The sequence below is a fragment of the Chenopodium quinoa genome, unplaced genomic scaffold, assembly GCF_001683475.1.
Source record: "Chenopodium quinoa cultivar QQ74 unplaced genomic scaffold, ASM168347v1, whole genome shotgun sequence".
Lineage (NCBI taxonomy): Eukaryota > Viridiplantae > Streptophyta > Magnoliopsida > Caryophyllales > Amaranthaceae > Chenopodium > Chenopodium quinoa.
The window spans coordinates 941,122-965,105 of NW_018744887.1; the positions used below are offsets into that span (position 1 = coordinate 941,122).

Consider the following 23,984-nt stretch of genomic DNA (forward strand, 5'->3'; position numbering starts at 1 on the left):
TTAACCACTGTTCGAAAACTAGATAGGCGCGGCCAAGTGCGTTAGGGGAAGGAGGAGATATGGATGGTGGTGGGAAGCGGTTGCCGGTGGATGGAGGGGGGATCTGACGGGGGAGTGGACGGTGGCTGGCACTTTGGCAGGGGTGGGGCACTTCTGCGTGGGGGTAGGGTTTTTGTTTTATTTTTATTTTTATAATTAATTTAAATTATTAATAATATTAATTAAAATTTTAAAACCAACCAATCATTAGATAACACGGGGCATTATCAACCAAACAACCTGTTAACCCTAAAGTCAATCAGTCTTTACTCATTTTTGGAATATACCTTATAAAAGTCGACTTATTTTGATTTTATCAATAGGTTTGCTTATTTTGGGAAGACGAAGCAAACGTTTGGTTATTTTTGACAAATTTTCCAAACTAAGCCTACCAGGTGTTTCCATACCTTGTTGATTATAGTTTTGATAGCTAGCTTCTAGTTATATTATCTGTTCTTTGGGAATTGTTTAACACTTCAATAACACAAGTCGGTTATCTGAAGAATACAAAATATGTCTTGATTGTAATTGAGGAATGTTATGAGTTTGAGATAGTCTTCATAAATTATTGCTTATATTTACATTTGTGATTGCTTTGATATAATAATCATATCTTTATATTATCATGTGAGTGACTAGCTCTTTAGCTTCTTATTTAAAGATAATTCCAAAGCTATCTAGAATATTTCATATATAAATAACCAGGCTCTTAACTGAAGCTTAAAAAGATCAATAACAATTTTGGATGGGCTTGATGCTTGAATTGAGCTGAATTAGATTTTTCCTAAATTAAATTTTCATCAGTCATTAGTAATAACGGTTCATGTAGCCGACCCCACTTATGGGATTAAGGCTTTGATTGATTTGTTGATTTAATATTAACGGTTCAGAATTTGAAAATTTGAACACTATCTATTGGATCAAGAAAATGTTAACAAATTCAAGATCTCAGTGACTTGAATTTCAATAATCAAGAATCAAGAATCAATAATCAAGAATTTGATTATAGCTAATTCAACGTAGTTGATGGAAGTTAAATTTTTTTGATGGAAGCCATACATTTCTTTTATTTTGGAAAGAAAATAAATGCCATGACTGAAGGGTGAAATACTTTGTGGTAAAGATGGATTGATGGCTGGAGATGTGTGATGGTGGCCAGTGGGGGTGATGAATATTGGATGAGTCACTGATGTTATATCATAGAGCAGCCTCATAAATAGTGTTGTTTTGGGTCATTGTTGCTGTTGATTTCCCCATGAATGTTGGCTCATTGTTGTGGAGTTATTACCCAATCATAAGCAAGAATGAAAGAGAGACGGAAGGTGTTGTTCAATAAGAGGGGCATCCAAAGGTAAGGATATAAGTCATTGCCTCATGGGAGCAGGAAGGATGATGGGTGGACGAGTTAATGAAACTTTAGAATTTTTATGCTTTGGACAAAAAACATTATTCCACAAGAAATATTAGTAGTTTACTGTTTTTATGATTAAGGTATTCTATTTAATGTGGGCTCTTATTTCTTACACATTTGCCTCTTCACTTGCACCAAGAAATGATTTAGAATAGAAAAAAGTAAACGGAAAAAATGGCATACAAACAGTATTGTTTGTGAAAGTATAAATGATTTATAAAAATAATAATTTATAAGTGGTTAAATTAAATAGAATTATTCCAAAAAAAAAAAAATGAAAAAAAAGAAAGTGGGTAACTCAAAAGAAAACAACAACAACAATGCCTTAGTTCCAAATTGATTTGGAGTCGGCTAACATGCATCATCATAAGGAATTGTACGATACAAAGAAAAAGACATAATTAAATCACCATTTAAAAGAGTTTGAAAAAAAGGTAAGTAAAGGAAATAACATTTAAGAAAAATTAGGGGAATTTTAAAAGAGAACCAAGAATAAAATTCATGAAAGTTTTAAAAGAGTGGTTAAGACTTTGAAGTAGAAGACATAAAGGTTTGAGAAAACTTTAGCAAGGGAAAATAGTACAGTTCATTAAACATTAGTGGGCTAAAGATAAGATTAAACACGAAAATAAATTTAGGATTTTTATAAATTCTGATGACACATAGTGTACGAAAATTTTGTAAAAAGACAACTAGGACAAACACAATAGAATTGGGTGCAACACCCAAAGTTAACATAAGCCCACTAGTAGATATTGTCCTCTCTACAAAAATATGTGGGCTTATGTACACTTGGGGTGTGTTACATATGGTATGACCAATGTATAAAAAGGCTAAGTTGCAAGGCTAAAGCTTTTCGGTATGACCCATTTCAATGTCTTGTTGTGCATTTGGGACACATGCTTCTTAAAGGAAGGAAGGAGGCGCCTCCTACATCGGAAGCTGAGTAGAACAAATCCTTCCTTATGTGGGGGCTAATACCTTAACCCAGCCGAGGCTTTTTGGGTCAACAAAACAAAATTTTGCCGGCCTAGCTTAAACAATACAATATCTACTAGCGGGTTCATGTTTATCTAAGCAGATAGCTCTCCAGCGATGGAAGTTGAGGATATTAAAGACTAATTAAGTAGAGGCCCTAGTGGGCTTATGTACACCTTATAGGGCCTATTCTGGTGCCTTGTTGTGCTTTAATTGTGTTGCGGACGCAAGTTCTTTGAAGTATAGTAGATTGTGCCAATGGCTTTCCAATATTGGAAGTTGAGTGCTTTCCTTAGGGGGTTGATACCTCAACCTAATAGAGGCTTTTTAGGTAGGATATACCATAGAAGGAATATCTACTAATGGGCTCATGTTCTCCTAGGTGGGTGTTACTATGAGGCAGTCCAAAAAGGAAATTGGATTTGACTCAAAGGTAACCTAATAAAAACCTAAACTAACATAATCTATATGACATCTCTATATTCAAGGACTTTAAAAAAAAAAAATAAAATTAAGTGATATAAGGCTCATGAATGATGTGCTACATACTAGTTTTGTGTCAATTTTGTGCGGATTTGTGCTAAGGCTGTCAAGGCCCCGTCTATAACTAACAATCCTGCCATCCCACAATAAACTTTTCACTATGACTATATGCACTATTTACATGCGCATTGACCAATATACAAAAAGTGCAATTATTAAAATTTTGTTGGATTATTCTCTTAATCTTTCTAGATGTTTTCAAATTATAAATTTCTGTTAAATTTGCTAATGATTAATTATTGATATCAATGGTCAAAGTTTGTTGGCAAATGTGCCCAAACTGTGATGGAAGGAATGCTGAGTACAGTTCAACTACACAATACGTGACAATTGAGAGTATTACTGTTTCTACTATGTCTCATAATATGTGCTACAAGTGGAGAAGCCTGTACTCATTGAGTAGAACTTTCATGACATAGAATGGTTTTGTAGGCAACCCTTGATCAACGGTTAATTAACCAAATTGGCTATAAAAAAAAAGACCGTTAACTAGAATTTGGTAAAAAAAAAAAAAAAAAAAAAAACAATTCCAGAGAATTTGGTGAAATTTTTTTACCCCATGCAACAACTTGGTAAAAAAAAGTTATCTTAGACAACATTTGGCCCTAAAAATCAAAAGTTTTCTGGCGAACTACTCGTGAATGCCTAGTTTGATTTGTTTTGGTGGTTTTATTTTAAATAATTTCCCCCATTTATTTTTCCTATTTTTCCTACCCTTATCTGGAAATCAGAAAGTTGGAAAAAAAAAAGGTTTAGATGTTATTTTCCACTTAATTTTCCAACCTATCATCAGGAAATAAAAGGGATTGGAAAAAAATTGGGAATTTTGATAAAAGGGAATGGAAACTAATTGGAAAATTTAAAATGGGAAAAATAAGTTTAAAAAACACTAAACGAAATAAATTGGGCTTTTTGAGGAGTTTGTCGAAGAAAAATACTTCCTCAGCTTTTTAATACTTGCAACACACCTTTTTTCATGGTTAAGAAAAGTGGGTCTCATGTGATTTAAAACACTTAATATGGAGGAGAGAGATTGTTAAGAGTATAATTTAGAGATAGAGATAGTACAACTTTTGACATACAATACTTTCCCATTATAGTGTGTTGCAACTATTGTGACATTTCCATTTTAGGGAGTTGTTGCAACTATAAAGAAATGGAGGAAGTATATTTTTGTCCAAGCTTGAGTTTTTTTATTTATTTATTTATTTTTTTAAAACCAAATTTTTGCCGGAGTTAAATTTTATTTTTTACCAAATTTTATGCTGGAGTTATTTTGTTTTAATTTTTCCCCAAATTTTTGATAGGGGTCACTTATTTTAACCAATCTAATCAATTGGCCCTTGATAAACTTATTGAAATCCAGCTAGAATGGAAAGAAACTGGATTACAGGAATATTAAATATTTTTAGTTGTAATTATATATATTTTTTGGTATGCACCTGTAGCTGGGTACCTTTACATAACCTGATTCAATTACATAATGTATATTTTCTGTCTGACGATTAATTTTCATGTCTGCAGGAACTTGTCGTTGTCCTGTCCACTCTTCTTCCAGTAGTGCTCATGAACAATGATATCAAAGATCAGCCAAAATTTTCTGTTGGGTTGAAGGTTCTTCCCTTTCTCTCCATTCTCCTGTATAAACTATGATATTGCTCTGAAATTCTTCATGGATGAGTGTATAGTTTGTGAGAGTGCATTTATTTAATTCTGTGTATCTTTTCCCTCCTTTTTTTTTTTTTTTTGTTTGGTCGTTGGGAGGGTTGTCTTTTTTTTTTTTTTTTTTTTTTGGAGGAAATATAGAATAACCTTCTTTATTGTATTTTAATTAATTGTTCATAAAAGTTTCATTGCAACCAATGATTTAGTTGTTTACTTGAAATTTTGCATATATCCTGGAAAACTGAATCAGACAATTGTGACTTTTGATACATGCTGCATGCATCATCTTTAATTTTTTTGTTGAGCTTGGACTGTAGCAAGTGGATCAATGATGTACATCGAGGCAAAATTTAGCGGAATATGTTTTTTCTCTAAGTAATCCTTTTCCCTTAACCCTCACATGCTGAAGACATTGTGCGGGAAGATGTGTAATTACTGTAGTCAAAGGTGATGAGTTTAATGAGTAGTTCTTTGACTCCAATAAGGCCTTGTTCACTTCACCTTGTTTTTGCTAAAATGATATTATTTAAACTGAACTGATATTATTTTTGCTGAATTGAAATTATTTTTGCTGAATTGAAATTATATTTACTAAATTGAAAATATTTTTACTGAAGTGAAATAATTTTCAAAACTGAAATTATATTTCTTCTTTATGGTTACTGATCTTTACTAAATTGGACTTATTTTTGGGGAAGTGAACTTATTTTACTAAATTGAAATTAATTTTACTTAATACTGTTTTTTTTTAAAGTGAAGTGAACTTGACTTTTCTGGCCCAAGGCAGAATGGCTATTAGAGTTTTACCAAGCTGCCCATTCAGATAACATCTTAACTTGTAATTCTAGATACGGCCGTTAGAGAACCTGATGGAATGGAGTGAAATTCTATGAGGGGATCAGTTCTGCTGGTGAACATTTGCTCTTTCAAAACTCAAGGGCTGATGGACCTTGTAAAGAACATCATTTGTATATCTGCATGATTTCTATGCCCTGGATGAGGATTTGGCCTGCTTGAGGTCTGTTGACAACTTGACATTGATACTTATGCTGTTATGCATTCAGTCACAGACTCGGTTTGGTACTCAGATTTTCAGTAGTCTGAGCAGGACTCAATATCCTTGAAAAATCTGGGTGAGATCTTAGCAATTCATGTTCCACCTGAAGCAAAGGGATGAGATTTTGCTTAACCCTGGTCATTTTCCCTAAATTTTTGTGGTATGCCTTTTGGAATCCATGAGCAAAATGATGAAGGGGAAGCACTGTTTGATGATACAGAGTTGATCTTGATTCAAGGAAAGGGACCAAGCTCCACGACCTCTTTCATTCTTTCTTTTATTTTGTTTTTGTTTTTTGTTTTTTGTTGTTTTGTTGTTTTGTTGTTTTGTTGTTTTGTTTTTTGTTTTTTGTTTTGTTTTGGTTTTTTGTTTTTTTGTTTTTTTGTTTTTTTGTTTCTTTTTTGTTTTTGTTTTTTATTTTATTTTTTTTATGTACATTATTGCCAAAAATGCTTCTGCAACAGGACTATTTTTTTTTGTTCATTCTTTTTTCTTTAGTGTTTTTCGTGTTCTACTTTATGAACATCTTATCTTTGAAAAGTGGGGCCCTTGGATATCTCTTCTTCAAAAAAGTGAAAACCAAAGTACAATTTAATACATGATTGATGTGCTTATATGAGTCTAAAAAAGGTGTTGGTGTATTTAATGTCTTTCTGCTGTGCAAGCCAATTATGCTTGCTCTTGGCAAATGAAAAAGGAAACATTTTTCTAGCGTTACTAATATATTTATTATCTCTTTATTGCCTTTATGGCTATAGTTATCATGGTCTGTTAGTCTTCATGTTTGTGTTTGCTACTATCAACTAACAAGTTTCAAGCTGATTTAATAATGTATGCAACAATCCATTTTCTCACTTTGTATGTACCTCTCTTGTTTTCTGTTATCCATTATCTCACTTTGTATGTACCTCTCTCGTTTTCTGTTATCCTTTACATTACCAAGATAGTTATTATCTTATCATCATAATTAGGTCTATATAGATTGATAAGAAGTTTCTTTTGGTGCATCAGACATACAATGAAGTTCAACGTTGCTTTCTCACGGTTGGCACGGTTTACCCTGAAGATCTTTTCGTATTTCTTTTAAATGTGAGTAGGGACTTCCATTTTATTAGAAAGAATCAATTTTTTTACAAGACTATTGAAGGGAAGACATTGTCTATTGTTATTATAATAAATGATGGTGTGAGTTAAACAACGAAGTTCATTATTTCCAGTAGCTTCTGCTAATGATATATTGTTATCAGAAATGCAGGTTAAAGGAAGAAGCGTCGACTTTTGGGGCACTTTGTGTCTTGAAACATCTATTGCCCAGGTCACTTTTCTGGATATAATCTACAGTTGTGAAAACATCTGTTTCTCCAAATGACTTCCCTACATATGTGCTATACAGATTGTCCGAGGCTTGGCATAATAGCAGGCCTATGCTTGTTGATGTAGTAAAATTGCTGCTCGATGAACAAAATCTAGGAGTAAGGAAGGCACTTTCAGAGGTTTGTTAATGACATGGCACCTATCATCTCACAAAACAATAGGAGATTTCTGTTTACTAACTATTGTCTTTCATGGCAGCTAATTGTGGTAATGGCTTCACACTGTTATTTGATTGGTCCTTCTGGGGAGTCATTTGTGGAGTACCTAGTACGTCATTGTGCACTTCCAGACCAAGAGAAACATCAGCTATCCTCAAGCAGCTCTTATCATACTTTAACTTACAGAAGATATGAGGTATGGATCTGGTTTATTTTATTTTCTTGGAGAGAAGTCATGTTCAAGAACATCCGTTGTATTTATATAAATTTGTAGGATTGGATTCTAATGAGAAAGTCTAAATGAGAATCGAGAACCAATTTTGTGTGTTAAAAGTAATACAAATAGCATTTGAGTGATTAGAATTGATTTGAATGTAAATACCCAATTATACTACTGTTAATACACTTTTATTTATTTATTTATTTATTTATTTATTTTGTATAACTATAAACGATGAAAACACAATTTCAATCATCTAGCTACAACATTAACAACAATTTAAAATCACTTTGTTAAAAAAATATTTTTAATAAATTTTTGTTAATTTGGTTTTACTAGTAAAGAAAAACCTAGTAAATTATAATGAAAGTCGTCAAAAAATACATGAAATCACTTTAAAAGTAAAGAGACAAGGAATCTGTTTGGGAAGTTGCTATTGTTAAGGAAATGCCAATATGATATGGCAAGATACAGGAAGTTCCAAACATTCAACTTGTCTCTCTTCTTTTCAACAACGCCAGCAAATTTGCCACAAAAGTTCATTTTTTTCAATGTCTATCTTCCTAAATCAACCATCTTGCCATCTTGTAATTGGGATCTTACTTGTCATCTCACACAGTCACACATTTGTTTATTCTTTTGTTTCTATATCTATTAGCCAGTAAAAATTCTTTCATTTCAAATTTATTCATTTGTTTCAATCTCTATCTGCCAAACTACTATTTGGTTATATCCGGTGTCTCTGCACCTGAGTTGTTAGTATATTCCGTTTAAGATGTTAATCTTGGATTCTTGGTACTTGGTATCCCCATTGTTTGAGAAATAAGGTGGACTAATTTATGTCTAAAAGAAGAAGGTCTAGAACAATTGCTCGTCATGTGTCATTATCTCAGGCTGTTATGCTAAATTCTACCTAGACTTCTTGGGTTAAGGGTAAACAAATGCTTCCCTGAATGCAACAAATGGTGGTTACTTGAGAAAGTACTTTAATTCTATAAGCTGCAGGTGAACAATCTGCCTTAAAATGCTATCTTCTTTCCCCTGTTTACCACCATATTGCCAAAGGAACTAGCTTCAATAATTTAATTAATCAAACTGTCTATCTTATGTTTTTGAGTAGGAATCGGAGGAACCGAGATTCTACTCCAAAAATTTAGTTGATACAGGGATAAGGTCAAGAGAGTGTCTTGACTCATTTTTTTTGGATATGGGGTATCATATGAAGTGCCCGCAAAAAATTTTACAAAACAAAAGCTTTAAAAAAATGGATTTGTAAAAAAAAAAAAAAAAAACCAAGCTATTATTTTCAAAATCGCCAGTGTTACATTTCCTTTATTTCCCTCCAAAGTCAACACTTTTCATTGGTAAACAGCAAGATTTAATATCTTAAAGAGAAAAAAAAAATGAAAATCAATCCCTTAAAAAAACATAATAAATACAATAGTTTAATATGGTTGTCTATCCACCCACTAGGCACAAACACATCTTTTCTATTTGAGATTAAATTCAGTTCAGACCAAATATTGATTTGCTTAAGTGCCGAGGAGATAGAACCCAATGGCATAGGACTAGCTGCTAGGTGGAAGAGTTCTTCACTTGACACAAGCTAAACTGAGAATTCTTCTTTTGATGTACTTTAATTTTAGCTTGTACTATTGCCTTTGTAAAAGTTTACTTTTGTTCTAAAATTATAATGTGGGTGCTTGTCAGGCTAAGAATGGGATGATCAGCATGACAGAGTTGAGATCAGTCTGTGAAAAAGGCTTACTTCTGTTGACAATCACAATCCCTGAGATGGAGGTACATTGAATCCTCTCTCTCTCTCTCTCTCTTCCTTTTTCTTTTTTGGTAATTCAAGTTTTTGTGCTTGCTTGATTATTAGACTTATTAATTGCTGCTACTTTATATAATGCCTCTGTAGCACATATTGTGGCCTTTTCTGTTAAAGATGGTCATTCCTCGGGCGTATACTGGTGCAGTTTCTACGGTAATTTTTAATTCTTTTTATTTTTCTTGGGTTTCCATAGCTTCTTTATAACCTTTTCCATCTCCGATCTTTGTTTTCTGCAGTTTTGTTCTTTCTCACTATTCCTCTTTTATCGTTTACTAACTATTAGGTGTTGTAAGCTGATCTATATTCCTTAATAATTACTTTTGAAAAATATTGCGGTCAAAGTCTCAAACATACTGTACTTATCCAAACTTAATACGATGTGTTTCTGTTAACCTTGAGAGCTTTCCCCACCGCATTTATTTCATACACTGCCTCAGGATACCTACAAGTCTTCCATATCAAATGAATCTACAGCCTGGTAAAGGAAGATAAAGAACAAATGGATTGTTGACTTGTACAAGTCCTCAATGGCTCTGCTTATATGATCTTGCTTAATCTTATCTAAAAAAGCAATGACAACTGGTACACATGACAAATGGCCTAACTTCAACTATACAAGGTCCTCAGACAGTATATTTAAGAAGCTTAAATTAGTTTGTATTTTTATTCAAGAATCCGCTGATTTCTTGCCTTCTAACTTTCTAAGTATCCACCAACTAGTCAAAGTATTATCGTGTACAAGTCAACAATCCACATGCTCTTCAACTTCCTTTACCAAGCTAGCAGAACATCTTTCACTCTAGGCTGGTCACAATTGGATCTAGACGAAGAAAGGTGATGTACTAATTTTGAATTAATAGGTCGAGATTTTTATTAGTTGAAAAAGCTTCTAGAAAAATCAAAGTAAAAAAAATAGGGACTATCTGTCACCCATTTCCTAAAATCTGCCTCCTTATGCTTTTCAATTCTGGTTGTCTGCATGGTATTTCTGTACATATGTAATTCAATGATTAAATAATATTTTATTTCTTGTCAGGTTTGTAGATGCATTTCAGAATTGTGCAGGCATAGAGCTGGAAGTGGTAGCATGATGCTGAGTGAGTGTAAAGCTCGCACTGACATTCCAAGTTCTGAGGTAGCTTTTGCTATGATGTAAAGATTTTCTTAAATTATATACCTGTACTTATCTATGGTCATGTTTGGTTTTAAATATCAGGAGCTCTTTGGTCGCTTGATTGTACTTTTGCATGATCCCCTGGCAAGGGAACAACAAGCAACTCATATTCTCTCTGTAAGGATTCTAAATGCTCGGCTTCATTTTTGAATTATGTTTGATTTAAATATGGATAATTTTTTTATTTTTTATTTTTATTTTTTTTGAGCTGGTGGACAAGTTTTGTTATCATTCGAAATTGTTAATTGGACTGATGATAATTGTTTTGAGGATGTTAGATTTTAATAAAAAAAAAAAGTTGGGAAAGTGAATGAATTAATATTCAAAGGAAATATATCTCATGTAATAAAGGGGAAAAAAAATTCACATGTGGGAGAACATCCAAAACTCTAAGAGATAATAAACCTAGTATGTGGGTTAATGTATAAAAAATCTCAAGGTGCACGAGGATAATAGGGATTTTGCAGCACCTTAGCTGCACCCTTTTTGAAGTGAGTCAGTCTAAGTACTGAAAAAAAATTGGGTGCCTGGACCAAAAAGGGCACATGGACCATCTAGGCTTTTCTTTTATACAGTTGTGTAGCTCGAGTAATGCCTTGATTTATTACATCTAATACCATGTTGTAGTGTTTACATATGTTGGAGAGACGGGTTCATCACCTTTTTTTTTTTTTTTTTTTTTTTTTTTTTTTTTTTTTTTTTGAAAGAAGACAGGTTCATCACTTTATATCATGCTTTTTTAACCCTTTTATGGACTTTCATTTTTCCCTTACATCCGCTTTATTATGATTCACTATATTAATGTATGAACTTATGCTGTAGTGTGCAGGCATTAATAATAGGTGACATTATCACTTAGACTGATAACTATAATCTAGCTGATACCAAGTTTAGACCTTAATATGAGTGTTCCCCCCCCCCCCTATACGGCAGTTGCCAGCTTGCTACCGCATGAAGGGTTCTGTGTGGCAATAGAATTTCCTTCGAACATTTTTTATTAAATTAGTATTAGTAATATTTTTCAATGAAAGATGTAGTTACTTAGTGATGGACCTAATTTCAAGCAAAATCATGGAAACAGAAATCAAATGAAGCTGTAGTTGTGTACACTTGTGAGTGTGACAGTGTGTATGTCAGTTTGTTTGTGCATTTATGCGTGTATGCAACTATGCATGTATGTATTATGAATGTATGCAACTATGCATTTATGAATGTATGTAGTGTGCACAAATACATATATGCATACAGTTGTACAGGGATTATGGTTACATTTTTCATGCAAACACTCAAATACACACAGTTTTTCTTGTGGTCTATATTTTCCTTGTCAGATTTCAGTTGGAATATGGATATATAAGATCAGCATAGGGTTGCTCTTTTTTATTTGATTATTTTTCTATTTATTTTATTTTGAGGTCCAGTTTACACTTCTATCTTGATGCTTACTAAATCACCTTGTAAAAGAAGATATGAAATCTATAACTAAAAATTTTCTTTTCATGTATTCTATGATCAGGTGCTAAATTTCTTGGGCCCTCTCTATCCAAAGAACGTCAGTATGTTTTGGCAAGATGAGGTATGGTTAATTGATAAAAGGAAGTGGTTATTGGGTGCTATGGAGTATTCCCTCTTGTCTATTGTTTATATAGATTTACGTAGTTTTTAAATGTGTCTGTCTCACATTAGTTCGAACACCTCTCATTGCTTAGAGTTTTAGGTGGTAAGTTGTGGTATCAGTTGTTATTTTAATGAAAAAGTTGGTTTGAGAGCAGTTAGTTGGGGTATTTGTATCGTTATTTTACTGAAAAAAGTTTGTGTGATATGGAATAAGTGGACCTAATAGAAATCGATCTTAATGAAAAAGAAATCAATTGAACTCCTGAGTCAAATTCATGTTGAATCTATATGCTTTTGTGCTACTGTTATCTTTCTGTAAGTATCAACTTTTGCTGCTAGTTATTTGTATTTCCAATCTTTGACCATGTTTGTTCGTTTTGTAAGCTGTAGATTCCAAAAATGAAGGCATATGTCAGTGATACAGAAGACTTGAAGCTGGATCCTTCTTGCCAGGAAACCTGGGATGACATGATCGTTAATGTGAGTGAACATTAGCAGCGTCATATATGCTATTATTATTTTCACTGTATATTGTTAATAATTTATTACTCATGAAAACATGACTTTTATTTACTTTGACCGAGCTGTGTTGTATGTATCCAACTAATTTTCTGTTAGATCTTGCTATTAAGAGCTCATGAGTGGATCAAGATGGGGTCTCCTCTGTTGATCTTGAATTAGTGCTTGCTTTCAAAATCTGTTAGCATGACTAAGACCATGATGATGTGTTACTTCTGATATACTGATTCCTTTGATCTTGAAATATCACTTTGCTTGTGCTTCTAGTCATTGTTGGAGCATTTAAAAAATGTTTCCTATTGAGACCATAGCAAGATTTGTCAGGTCACGTGGCTTATCTTATTTGTGGGCTTACAGTAGTCTATTATTGCTTTTGTTGATCCCTCACAACTAAATATATCTGTATTTTCTGTCCCTCTCTGCTCAAACTGTACATCGATCTACAAGATAGAAATAGTTTATTTGGTATCTGCCCATTGATATTTATCTCCTCTTTTACTTGGTAGTTTCTTGCAGAATCTCTGGATGTGGGTCAGGATGCTGATTGGGTAATTGCTCTTGGAGATGTGTTTGCCAAACAGTATGAGCTGTATACACCTGAAGATGAGCATTCTGCACTTCTTCACAGGTACAATATGCATAATCAATTGAACTCATCTCCATCTGCTCAAGTTAATTGAATAAGATGTAATTATGATGATTTATTTGTTAGAGACCAGTCATATGGTCGATATGGGTATCTCGCAGTTTTCTAGACACCTGTTTACCTTTTTTTAAATTTTTTTTAAAATCTCAATAAATTGATATTTGAATATAATTTCAACCTACCTATTACCCTTGATACTCCATTGTTTTGGTTATGCTGCAAATCTGCAACATAAAAACTTATGATAGTTCCAGCTGCAAAAATCTCATTTTGAAGCAATTATGTACATTAAATTTTTAGGTCTGGCAAAAATTTTTAGAAGGTAGTGCCTCTCTCTCTCTCTCTCTGAATAAGTTGCTTGGATGCGATAGTGACATCTTGCAGGTACTACGCTGCACATCAGTATTATGATGACATGTATAGATGGTTGTAAAATTATTCAATTCATACTTTTTATTTTTTAAAATTTTTATTATTTATTCATTGTATAACAAATTTGTTTAATATGATCTGCATTGTAGATTCTATTACTTTATCTTGTTCTTTTACGAATGATGGATTTTTAACAGTTTGACCTTTTTAAAACTAGAAATATATTCATTAGTGAATAACTATGTCATTAGTAGTAGAGATTAAATTCAAACAAATGCATTACTAATATAAGTATATAAAAAACTTAATCTCCCCAAAAATTTGGATCTACCACTAACAAAAAAATGAGAAGTGTAGCGTAGAAAATTCCAATAATCCAATGTATACACACATATACACATTTTTTTTTTAAATGAGTACCGATGTATTTTAAATTAATGAATGCTTAGGAAGTTCCCTTTTTTTTTTTTTTTTTTTTTTTTTTTTTTTTTTTTTTGCTTTTTTCTCAGATGCCTTGGCATGCTGCTTCAGAAAGTTGACGACAAAAGTTATGTTCGTGATAAGATTGACTTGATGTATAGACAGGCTAATATAGCAGTTCCTTCCAATAGGCTTGGCTTAGCAAAGGGCATGGGATTGGTATGCCATATAGTTTCCTTTTTGATGGTTTGCTTATTTTTTTGGCGTATCTGCTGTTTTATATCTATAGCTTCTTAATTGAGAATGATCTTCAGGTTGCAGCTTCTCACTTGGATATGGTTTTGGAAAAGCTGAAGGAAATTCTTGATAATGTTGGGCAGAGTGTATTCCAAAGGTTTTGCATCTTTTCGTTTATAGCTAATCTGCCACTCCGCATGTCTGTGGGAAATTGATCTTTATATGAGGAAGCCTCACTAGATTGATGGATTCTTTCAGTCATTTACAGACTTATAGATATTGAGAGGATATTCAGCAAGAGACAGGTGTGGGTGAGGTGCTGTAGCATCTCTACTACGTCACCCTCGTAGTTGGACAACCCCTGAAAGTGCTCCACTTTCTTTATGAATGGGAAAACGTGTTGCTTTTATGAATAATTAATATGTATCTGTAGGTAGCTTCTAGTTGTTTTTAAACACCCTCTGTTTGAACTTTGAAGAAATACTTTGAAGGGGCAATTGTATAGAGGATATTTTGAACTGAGGGGAGTGATAGGTTAAGGACACTCAAATCTTATGTGTTATTGGTTCGCTATAAGTCCTCATGAAGCCTGAAAATGTCTTGATGCTTTCTATGTTGGCCTCTTGGAGCTTGGATAGTGCAGCAAAAATATGTGGGATGTCATTATCATATCAGTTTCATAATCGTTATATTGGAGCTTTATAATTCAACTCTGAAGTTTTTTGTAGTGGACTAGTATTCGTTCTAAAGTGTAGGAGGCTAGAATTATTTTCTTACAGGAGGTTTTGCATTTTATGAGACCCCCTTTGGCTTCTATCTCTTCCTTGTAGTTTAATGTAGTTTTATTGTTGCTTGTCAGATTTCTTGCAGAAATTTTGTGGTATACTAACATATGTTTTGATAATTTCAGGTTTCTTTCTTTCTTCACTGATAGAGCTAAAATTGAAGATTCAGATGATATACATGCGGGTTTGGCTTTAATGTATGGATATGCAGCAAGATATGCTCCGTCATCTGTTATCGAAGCACGCATAGATGCTCTTATAGTAAGTTTTTCAAATTAGACTCTGTCTGCAGTTTAAAGTGTATGCCTAGTTTAATATTCATCTATGAAACCCACTGAACATAGGGTTGAAAGACATGAAGATTACCTCATTCTTTTTGACTTTTATGAACCTGTAATCCATTGGGTTAATGCATTATCCGGCATGGACGCAACCTCATTGTATAGCCTTTCAAATGACGCACTACTCTCCTATTCCAACAAAGGAAAATAGATGTTGGCTGTAGTGAAAACCTTCCAAATACGAACACCTTTATATTCTTTTATCCTATGAAGTTACTCATCCTGTATACTGAATTGGGTCGTGTGGATTAAGCTTTCAACTGATGCAGCATGCACCTAATACAGCAAGAAATTAAGAAGCTATGGACTTTTGCCAAATTATGCACCATGCCTGACTCTTTTTTGATTCATAAGGCCTTTTATTCCTTACCTCGATCAATATCAAGCAAACCAACATACTATGGGTTTATGCACAACAAACTTTACAACAGTATCTTTCTTCTCCAAATTTAAGTTGAGGTTATCCTCTTTAGTTCTAGCTTTTGATTGAAAAAACTCGAGTCTGAATGAGTAAACTTTTGATTGAAATTGAGAGATTCTAGTGAATAGCCTTAAGAATGCTTGTGAATTTCAGAGTATGTCATTGAGCTTCTTTTTAAATTGATGCCAGTATATAGTGTTGAATTGCTCTGTATCACTTTTATTGAGTGATGGAAGTTTCTTAACCTTATGTTTTAGATTTTTTTTTGAAAGAATTTATATTTTATATTTTAAATGGTGTTTTACAGATTTCTGTGATATTATGTGGCATTTATTTATTTAAATTAAGGCCTACAGGATTGGCTCTCCTTATCTACTGTGCTAATGATTTATAAATACTTGTTGAATACAAATTCACTTACATAGTTACATGTGAACAAATGTCAGTATGAGCCCTCCTTGTCTATAGATGATTATAGACATAATGTATAAAAATAAATTAAAAGAGCTTGTTTCATTAACTTCTAGATACTCATATTCATTCATAAACCATTTTTAATTTGCTATGAATTTTCAGGGAACAAACATGTTGTCACGCCTTCTTCATGTGTATCACCCTGTTGCGAAGCAGGCTGTCATTACTGCTATTGATTTGTTAGGTATGTGATGCTATGGTCTCTATTTTGTATATTGAGAACAGTGTATACTTTTTAGTATAATTGATTATTAAGTAACCTGTTTGAATTAAATCTGCAAGATAGTGAGGAACTTCCTAAGTTCTCAGTAGTTATCGACTTTTGAAAACAATTAATTAATAATTTTTCTTGTAAAATACCTATTAGCATTTGTTTATTTGACTAGCAGTTGGAAAAAGCCAAATAATGCCTTTCATTGCTTACTTTTCTGTTAATTGGTAGTGCTACAATAACTTTGAAGTTTCAATTAGGTAGTGGATATAAATGTTAACAATTTATTTGCATGAATTTTCAAAGATGGTGGATTTCGAGTGAGAATGCTTTTAAACTTTAATGTAGTATGCAGTAGTTATCTGAAGAAGGAAGAATTAAAAATAGGACAGGAGTTTGGTAAGGGAAGGGTAGAAATGGGCCCAGTGATGGTAGGTTCTATCTAGATAGTTTATGAGTAATGTTGCTTTTATAAATACATGAAAGTTGATAGATTCTATCAATAAGTTCTAATTTTAAAGTTGTTTTCAAATTATTATTAGACAACGAATAGGTAGCTGATCAGAAATTTTCCTTGCATAAAATAAACCTAGATAACTATGTTATTTTCGAATTAGTCATTTAACACCTCTTCCATGGCTTTGTTACAATATAGTGCCAGATTATTGAAATAACCTTGTGATATTTAAATCAGGGAAATAGGGTTACCACTTAAAATTTACTAGGAGAACGGCAGTTTCAAAGAATCAGTGTAATTTTAGGATGGTTATCAACTTAAGAGGGCGACTTTAACTGTTGTATTTTTTTTCTTTTTATTGATGCTGTATATTTGCACTTGTTGCTATATGATCCACTCGGTCTCTTAAATAGATGGGCAATCCACTCAACCTCTGGTTCACTCTTTGATGTATTGGTACTTCACACAGATTACGATTCCCCAAATTTTTTTTACTCCTTTGTCTTATTCTACTTCATATCTTCTGCATGTTCAGATGATTATCCTGTAAAAAAAAAGTTCCAAGAAGCTACATAATCTTCTTTTCATATGTCATTGTTATACCTCGTTTGACACCTATAAGCCTTTTTGTCACATTTTTATTAGCTGTTGTTTTTCCCTTTATCTAAGGCTGTTTATTTATATTGGAAATGAAGCTACTTATAGAGTAATTAATGCAACAACTAGGACTCTTCATTTCTCTTCACATACCTATGTCAGACACTTGACACTCGGACATGGTTATGACACTTGGACACTTCAATTTTAGTTTATAATCATGGAATTTTTTCACAAAATGGCCGAATCGGACGTTGGGACACGTACTTGTGTCGGACATGGGCACCCGAGTCCAAGTAACATACAAGTTCCCATAAGAAAAAATCACTTGTTAAAAATTGATATCTAAGCAAAAACAACTGTAAGACTATTGTTATGACTTATGACAAAATTTTAAAAATAAATAAACACGGACTAGATACTGTGACCCCACAAAGAGACCAACTATTTTAACTATATAAATCTCAAAAACAAGCTACAGTAACTTGGATTCCCCAAGCCGTTCCATGTATCAGATCAAACCTTGTTTTCAGTAACAATTTATTGGACAAATCTCCTGAAATGTGTATGATGCATTGGTGCTTGTAGGTATTGCGATTTCTTTATGGTATGAATTCAATAGTTTTATTTGTTTGCATGGGCAATCTCATTTTGTATTCTCTGCAGGTAAAGCTGTCATTCAGGCCGGAGAAAGTGGTGCACCATTCCCACTCAAAAGAAGGGATCAGTTGCTTGACTATATATTGACTTTGATGGGCCATGACAGTGAAGATGAATTTATTGGTACCAGTGTTGAGATTCTGCGAACTCAGGTCAGAGCATCTACTTCTTCAGTTGCTGAATAGTTTTTCTGATGTCCCTTTTCTTATCAGTTTTCTCCTGTCCTTTTTCTTATTAATTTTTATTTTGTTTAATCTCAATATAGGCTCTTGCTTTAAGTGCTTGTACTACACTGGTTTCAGTGGAGCCAAAGTTAACCATGGAAACTAGAAACCATGTTTTGAAGGTACTGATTAGATGTATTTTGAGTCATGATTTTCACTCTTACTCTCCTGATAAAACAAAATTCCAAACTTTGTCAGGCTGTCCTGGGATATTTTGCTTTACCAAGTGAGCCGTCAAATGTTGTCAATCCCCTCATCGACAACCTCATCACTCTATTGTGTGCTATATTACTCACAAGGTATTATTATAAATATGTCATTTTAGTCCATCGTTGCTCATAATCTGTGTGCAGAATGTGTTATCTTTAATCTTGGTTTTTCGGCATTCCCTAATTATTTTGAGCATCAACATCATGTAATTAAGTGTATGAAACTTGCCGGGTCCGAGCCTTGCAAAATGATTTGTTAAAATATTCAATGCAACATGCAGACGGGTTGACCGCTTGAACACACTTACGCTCTGAAATGTTGGTATTAAAAATGGTTATTTTTGGGTAATCATTTTACTTTTTGGAAGCTAAGAAGCTGACAGCTGACTTATAAGGTAGCTTGTAGGATATCAATCCCTAACTCTTATATCTAACTGCAGTCTTATATTGCTTTCTCGTTTCCACTGAAGTCCTGCCTGTATTGGTGTATATCAACTATTTGTGCTCCGTATCTCGTTCTGTTGTCTCCATTGCTTGAATCTCTCATTTTTTGGTTCTCCATAAAGTGCTAGATATGATCTGTTTTTATCCCTTTCTTTCTTCATACTTTCCCACCAAGCTGTTTCCTATTTATGGATATTGGCTGCTAGTCTTCAATTTGCAGGCTTGTTGCCAAACCTATAAAGAGGTGATAGATGTCATTTAAACTAATATGGAGGGGATTGTTCAAACGAGTATCTGAATTTTAAATCCAAGAGTCTCAGTTTCTTTTGAATACAATCCCAAATTTCAAAAATATAGATTACGAATGTGATTGGGATATTTTAATTTTTGTTTCTTCCATGACTGAATTTTGAAAAGTTTCTATTACTCCATTCTCATTTTACTGTCTGCTGTTAACTCTGCATTCTAGCATGATAGACATGATAATGTAGGCAATATTTTGACAATTGATAGAATATTTTTTTTAGAAAAAATACTGCTTCATTTTATTTTTTATTATTATTATTTTGAAAAGTTTGAATGATTATATTCGAAAGTCATGAAGAAATAGGAAAGAAGTTACATGAAACCGGGACAAATTGGAATTTTAAAAAATTTAATTCTGCTACCTTGAAGAAAAAAAAAATGAGGAGTTACGATAGATAGAAATAGAAAAGTGTTTTAAGTTTGTAACTTGCGGTAGACTGTAATCTATGAGGATTAAAAGCTTTGAAGGGGTCTGTGTCACAGAAACAATACAGCATGTTGTTTGTGGCACGGAGGATTGAAGGTAATAAGGGATGTGGGTCAGAAATTGGGAGGTCGAAGCTGGTGAGCTATAGTCGGGAAGGAAACACAATCCCTATTCCAGTGGCTGGTAGTAGAACTTAATTACATTTCATGTTTTATATGAAATAAGTGACGCAATAACACAATTGTCTTTATATTGTATTGTTTAATGGTTTTTTTTCCCCTTGTTACTAAAGCCATGTCTTTTAAATGTACTGATCGCTCTGTATTTTTGATGTTGAATTTTTTACAAATTTATAATATTGAAAATTTGGACTGAGTGTTCTTATTTTGTTTGTTGTATCTTCATTTGAAGACTTATATTTACTGTTATTTTCTTTTATTGCTATAATTTACTGTTGATCAGTGGGGAAGATGGAAGAAGTAGGGCTGAGCAGCTTTTGCATATTCTGAGACAAATTGATCCGTATATTTCCTCTGCTGCTGATCATCAAAGAACGAGAGGCTGCCAAGCTGTACATGAGATGCTTGTTAAGTTTCGTATGCTGTGTACTAGTGGGTTCTGTCCATTAGGCTGCCATGGGCCATGTATACACAGCAAGCATATTGATCGTAACACACTTGGGAATTTTCCAAACTTTTCAAGTAATTTTCTCGACTGTACCATTTGCTAAATTTTGTTAGGTTATTTATCTGATTTTCCCCCTTTGAGATTTTACCATTGTAAGAAAGCATTATTTAAAATTTTGCATAGCACCCCTAAATTATAAGAAGTTAATAAGTAATTATCCACCCTCTGCTCCTCAAATCCTATTTAGTCTTTTTATAGTCACCCTTTAACATTTTCTGCTATGTTATGGTTCAAATTCCTATTTAAATTGATAGTCTGAACCCAAAAACCAAGTATACAATTAAGTAAGCTACTAATCTAGTAATCTTTACAACAAAAATGTACACCGTCTAAAAAATAACTAAAATGTGTAACAGTGTAACAATAAAATTAGTGGTAAAGTTGGATTATATAATTAAAGATTTAACAAATAAAATCAACAATAGTTGTTAAATTGTGGCTATGAGAAGATGAAGTATGACTGGCAAGTGATACAATATTCATTAAAATATCTTCTATGTTACTGTACTTTACAGAATAATTGGTTTACTTGTATTCTTTGACAATAATGCCTGTGCTTTGGATTTGTTATCAGCTGCTTTTGTACTTCCTAGTCGTGAGGCCTTATGTCTTGGAGATAGGGTCATGTTGTACCTTCCACGATGTGCAGATACTAATGCTGAAGTCAGAAAATTTTCATCGCAGGTTGTTAGCATCTTGCTGAATCATTCTTTATGTCACATCTATATTTGTTCTGAAGGTGAAGCTCATATTAACTTGGTTGTTGACTTTCGTATCCTGAACAGATTATTGATCTCTTCTTCAGCATAGCCCTTTTACTTCCAAGGCCTACAAATTCCAACTTAAATGGAAATGTGGACATGTTTTATGGTGCCTTGTCTTCTTTGGAGGATGTTATAGCAATGTTGAAAAGTGTGAGTTTTTTTCAATTTGCATCTATTTATCATAATATTGACACTTCTATGAATCATGATCCTTTATATCATCTCAAATCATTCAACAGGATGCTTCTATTGATCCCTCTGAAGTTTTCAACAGGGTTGTTTCGTCTATTTGCATATTGTTTACAAAGGATGAAGTAAGTACTTGACTTAATATAGGAGTTGTTTTTTCCTCCTATGTTTTAAAATATGAAATTTCTATGAGTAAGAAGCTAATGGAAAAATGTATGCAAATTATATAGTGCTTTACGATGTGTTTGGCTTGAAGGAAATGGAGGGAAAGGAAGGGAAGAGAAATGAAGAGATGGAGTATCTTTCATTTTGATAGCAAATGAGGAAGGGAGGGAATTGGAGGGGAGAGAAATGGAATGATTAAATTGTAGGAAATTGATCCCTCCAACAATGAAGAGATTTGGAAGGCAAACTCACCATTCTTCCTTCCCCTTCCTTTCCCTCCCCTCCTCTTCTCCTCCCTCCCCTTCTTTTCCTCCCCCTTTCTTTATCCAAACAAACAGTTAGTCAAAGAAATAATACAATAGTAGCAAAAGAAAAAGAAAAAAATTACTTAGTAACTCTCCATATCTCTTGTGCACAGTTTTAGGAGAGAAGTTGTGATAGGGGTATTGTGGACCAATCTATTACTCTATACTAAATTGTAATTTTTTTTGGAAGGAATTTTCCCTCCTAAAACTCTACTTTTTTTTTTTTTTTTTTTTTTTTTGGAAAACTATTATTATAATTAACTATTTTGTTATACTTCATATTTCTCAAGAATTTTCCATATTTTATTTATCAATAATTTAAAAAACTGAGCACGGTTCAAATATTATCTAATGTTTTATAAAATGGAATGGTTGTAGGATTGTAGGCATAGTTTATTGTTGGAAATTTTGCAAAAAACCACCTTTTATAAGCATTTTTTTGCAAGAAACCACCTTATAATTTTTTTTTTTTTTTTTTTGCAAAGACACACCTTAATCAATTTTTTTTTTTGCAAAGACACACCTTAATCAAATTTTTTTTTGCAAAACCATACCTTTATGCCGGAAAATAAACTCTATTTTCCGGCGTTGACTACGCCATTTGCACCCATGAAACTGACAGTGGAGGGGAGAAGGGTGGCTAGGGCTATAGAGGAGGGTTTAGGGTGGTCAACGTCGTTAAAGGGGTGTGTTTAGGGTGGTCAACGCCGTAAAAGGGGGTGTGTTTATGGTGGTCAACGCCATGAAAGGGGGGTTTTGTTGGTGAGGCTTAGGAGGGAGGTGGTTTCGTGGGTGGGGCTGGGGAGAGAGGTGGTTTCGTGGGTAGATTGGGGTAGTCAACGCCGGAAAATGGGGTCAAACCTCATTTTCCGACATAAAGGTATTGATTTGCAAAAAAAATTTTGATTAAGGTGTGTCATTGCAAAAAAAAATTTATAAGGTGCTTTCTTGCAAAAAATTGCTTATAAAAGGTGGTTTTTTGCAAAATTTCCTTTATTGTTTAAAGAGAACTAAGATTAATATATTGGGGTCAGAGAAGTTTTGTTGATCAAATTTGAATAAAAAAAGAAGTTAGTGTATGATAAACCCCACCCAAATAAGAAATGGGCCTTTTACTTATGCACAAGATTTTTTGTACAATTGGGCTTTTATTTTGAGACGGAGAATGTATCGTTCTTGCATAATTAAGAAGCACTTATCTGGCCAACTACCCTTACTTTTTTTAAATAGATATTATGGACAAGGATCAAGAAACTTTCTTTAGCAAACCATTTATGCTTTCACCTGTTCATCTTAGATCCTCTTTGAAATCAGTACTCATATTACTGGGGCCAAGGAGATATATTCTATCCTAGTAAAGAGAAAATTGTTCTATTTTTGGCTGTTCAAGAAGTTAGCATGTACCCATTCATGTGGTACAATTAATTGTTCAGTGTTGTGAGTTGATCCTTATACTGCCTCTGAATGATTTACTGATAACTGATCTGGAGCAATTTGCTAATTACTGTAGTATATTCTCTGATGGTTGTATTTGTATTAAGATGGGTTGCACAACTTGCACTGGTATAGGCTAAGTTCTTTGAAATAAGTTGCATCTGTCCAATGGAACTTGCAAATAATTTCAACATGTGGTTCTGAAATCTTAGTACACTCTCAGCTTGTTGCTGCGTTGCATGGTTGTACAACTGCTATATGTGACAAAATCAAGCAATCAGCTGAAGGTTCTATCCAGGCTGTGACTGAATTTGTAATGAAGAGGAAGAGTGAGCTCAATGAATCTGATGTTTCAAGGTTTCTTCTTTATTAGAAATTATTAAAATCTATTTATTGTTTCCTTTGAATGGAGATTGAGTTCTCTTTTTCGTTCAATGTATCTCCTACAGGACAACACAATCCCTTCTCTCTGCGGTAGGCCATGTTACTGAAAAATATTTGCGGCAGGAAACTCTTGGCGCTGTATCCTTTTTTACTTGTTACAGAAATATTTGCTTAGTCACATAGCTATGCAAATTATGCGAAGCTATTAGGTATTTTTTGTAAAATTTTTCCCTTAA

General features: G+C 33.3%; 1 protein-coding gene across 2 annotated transcripts in view; it reads left to right on the forward strand.

Moving 5' to 3' along the window:
• The window catches only part of LOC110705917 (protein SHOOT GRAVITROPISM 6-like), a 45,926-nt gene that overhangs the window by 10,765 nt on the left and 11,177 nt on the right, over positions 1-23,984 (forward strand). For both annotated transcript variants that reach the window (XM_021883839.1, XM_021883840.1), the window contains 25 exons: positions 4,496-4,585; positions 6,705-6,782; positions 6,941-7,008; positions 7,087-7,186; positions 7,266-7,421; positions 9,156-9,245; positions 9,367-9,432; positions 10,316-10,414; positions 10,496-10,570; positions 11,970-12,029; positions 12,461-12,550; positions 13,096-13,217; positions 14,117-14,246; positions 14,342-14,421; positions 15,175-15,310; positions 16,388-16,469; positions 18,217-18,362; positions 18,476-18,556; positions 18,633-18,733; positions 20,283-20,521; positions 21,082-21,191; positions 21,293-21,421; positions 21,511-21,585; positions 23,588-23,721; positions 23,814-23,886. In XM_021883839.1, the coding sequence (XP_021739531.1) occupies positions 4,496-4,585; positions 6,705-6,782; positions 6,941-7,008; positions 7,087-7,186; positions 7,266-7,421; positions 9,156-9,245; positions 9,367-9,432; positions 10,316-10,414; positions 10,496-10,570; positions 11,970-12,029; positions 12,461-12,550; positions 13,096-13,217; positions 14,117-14,246; positions 14,342-14,421; positions 15,175-15,310; positions 16,388-16,469; positions 18,217-18,362; positions 18,476-18,556; positions 18,633-18,733; positions 20,283-20,521; positions 21,082-21,191; positions 21,293-21,421; positions 21,511-21,585; positions 23,588-23,721; positions 23,814-23,886 (2,610 nt within the window). The remainder of the gene's footprint in view (positions 1-4,495; positions 4,586-6,704; positions 6,783-6,940; positions 7,009-7,086; positions 7,187-7,265; positions 7,422-9,155; positions 9,246-9,366; positions 9,433-10,315; positions 10,415-10,495; positions 10,571-11,969; positions 12,030-12,460; positions 12,551-13,095; positions 13,218-14,116; positions 14,247-14,341; positions 14,422-15,174; positions 15,311-16,387; positions 16,470-18,216; positions 18,363-18,475; positions 18,557-18,632; positions 18,734-20,282; positions 20,522-21,081; positions 21,192-21,292; positions 21,422-21,510; positions 21,586-23,587; positions 23,722-23,813; positions 23,887-23,984) is intronic.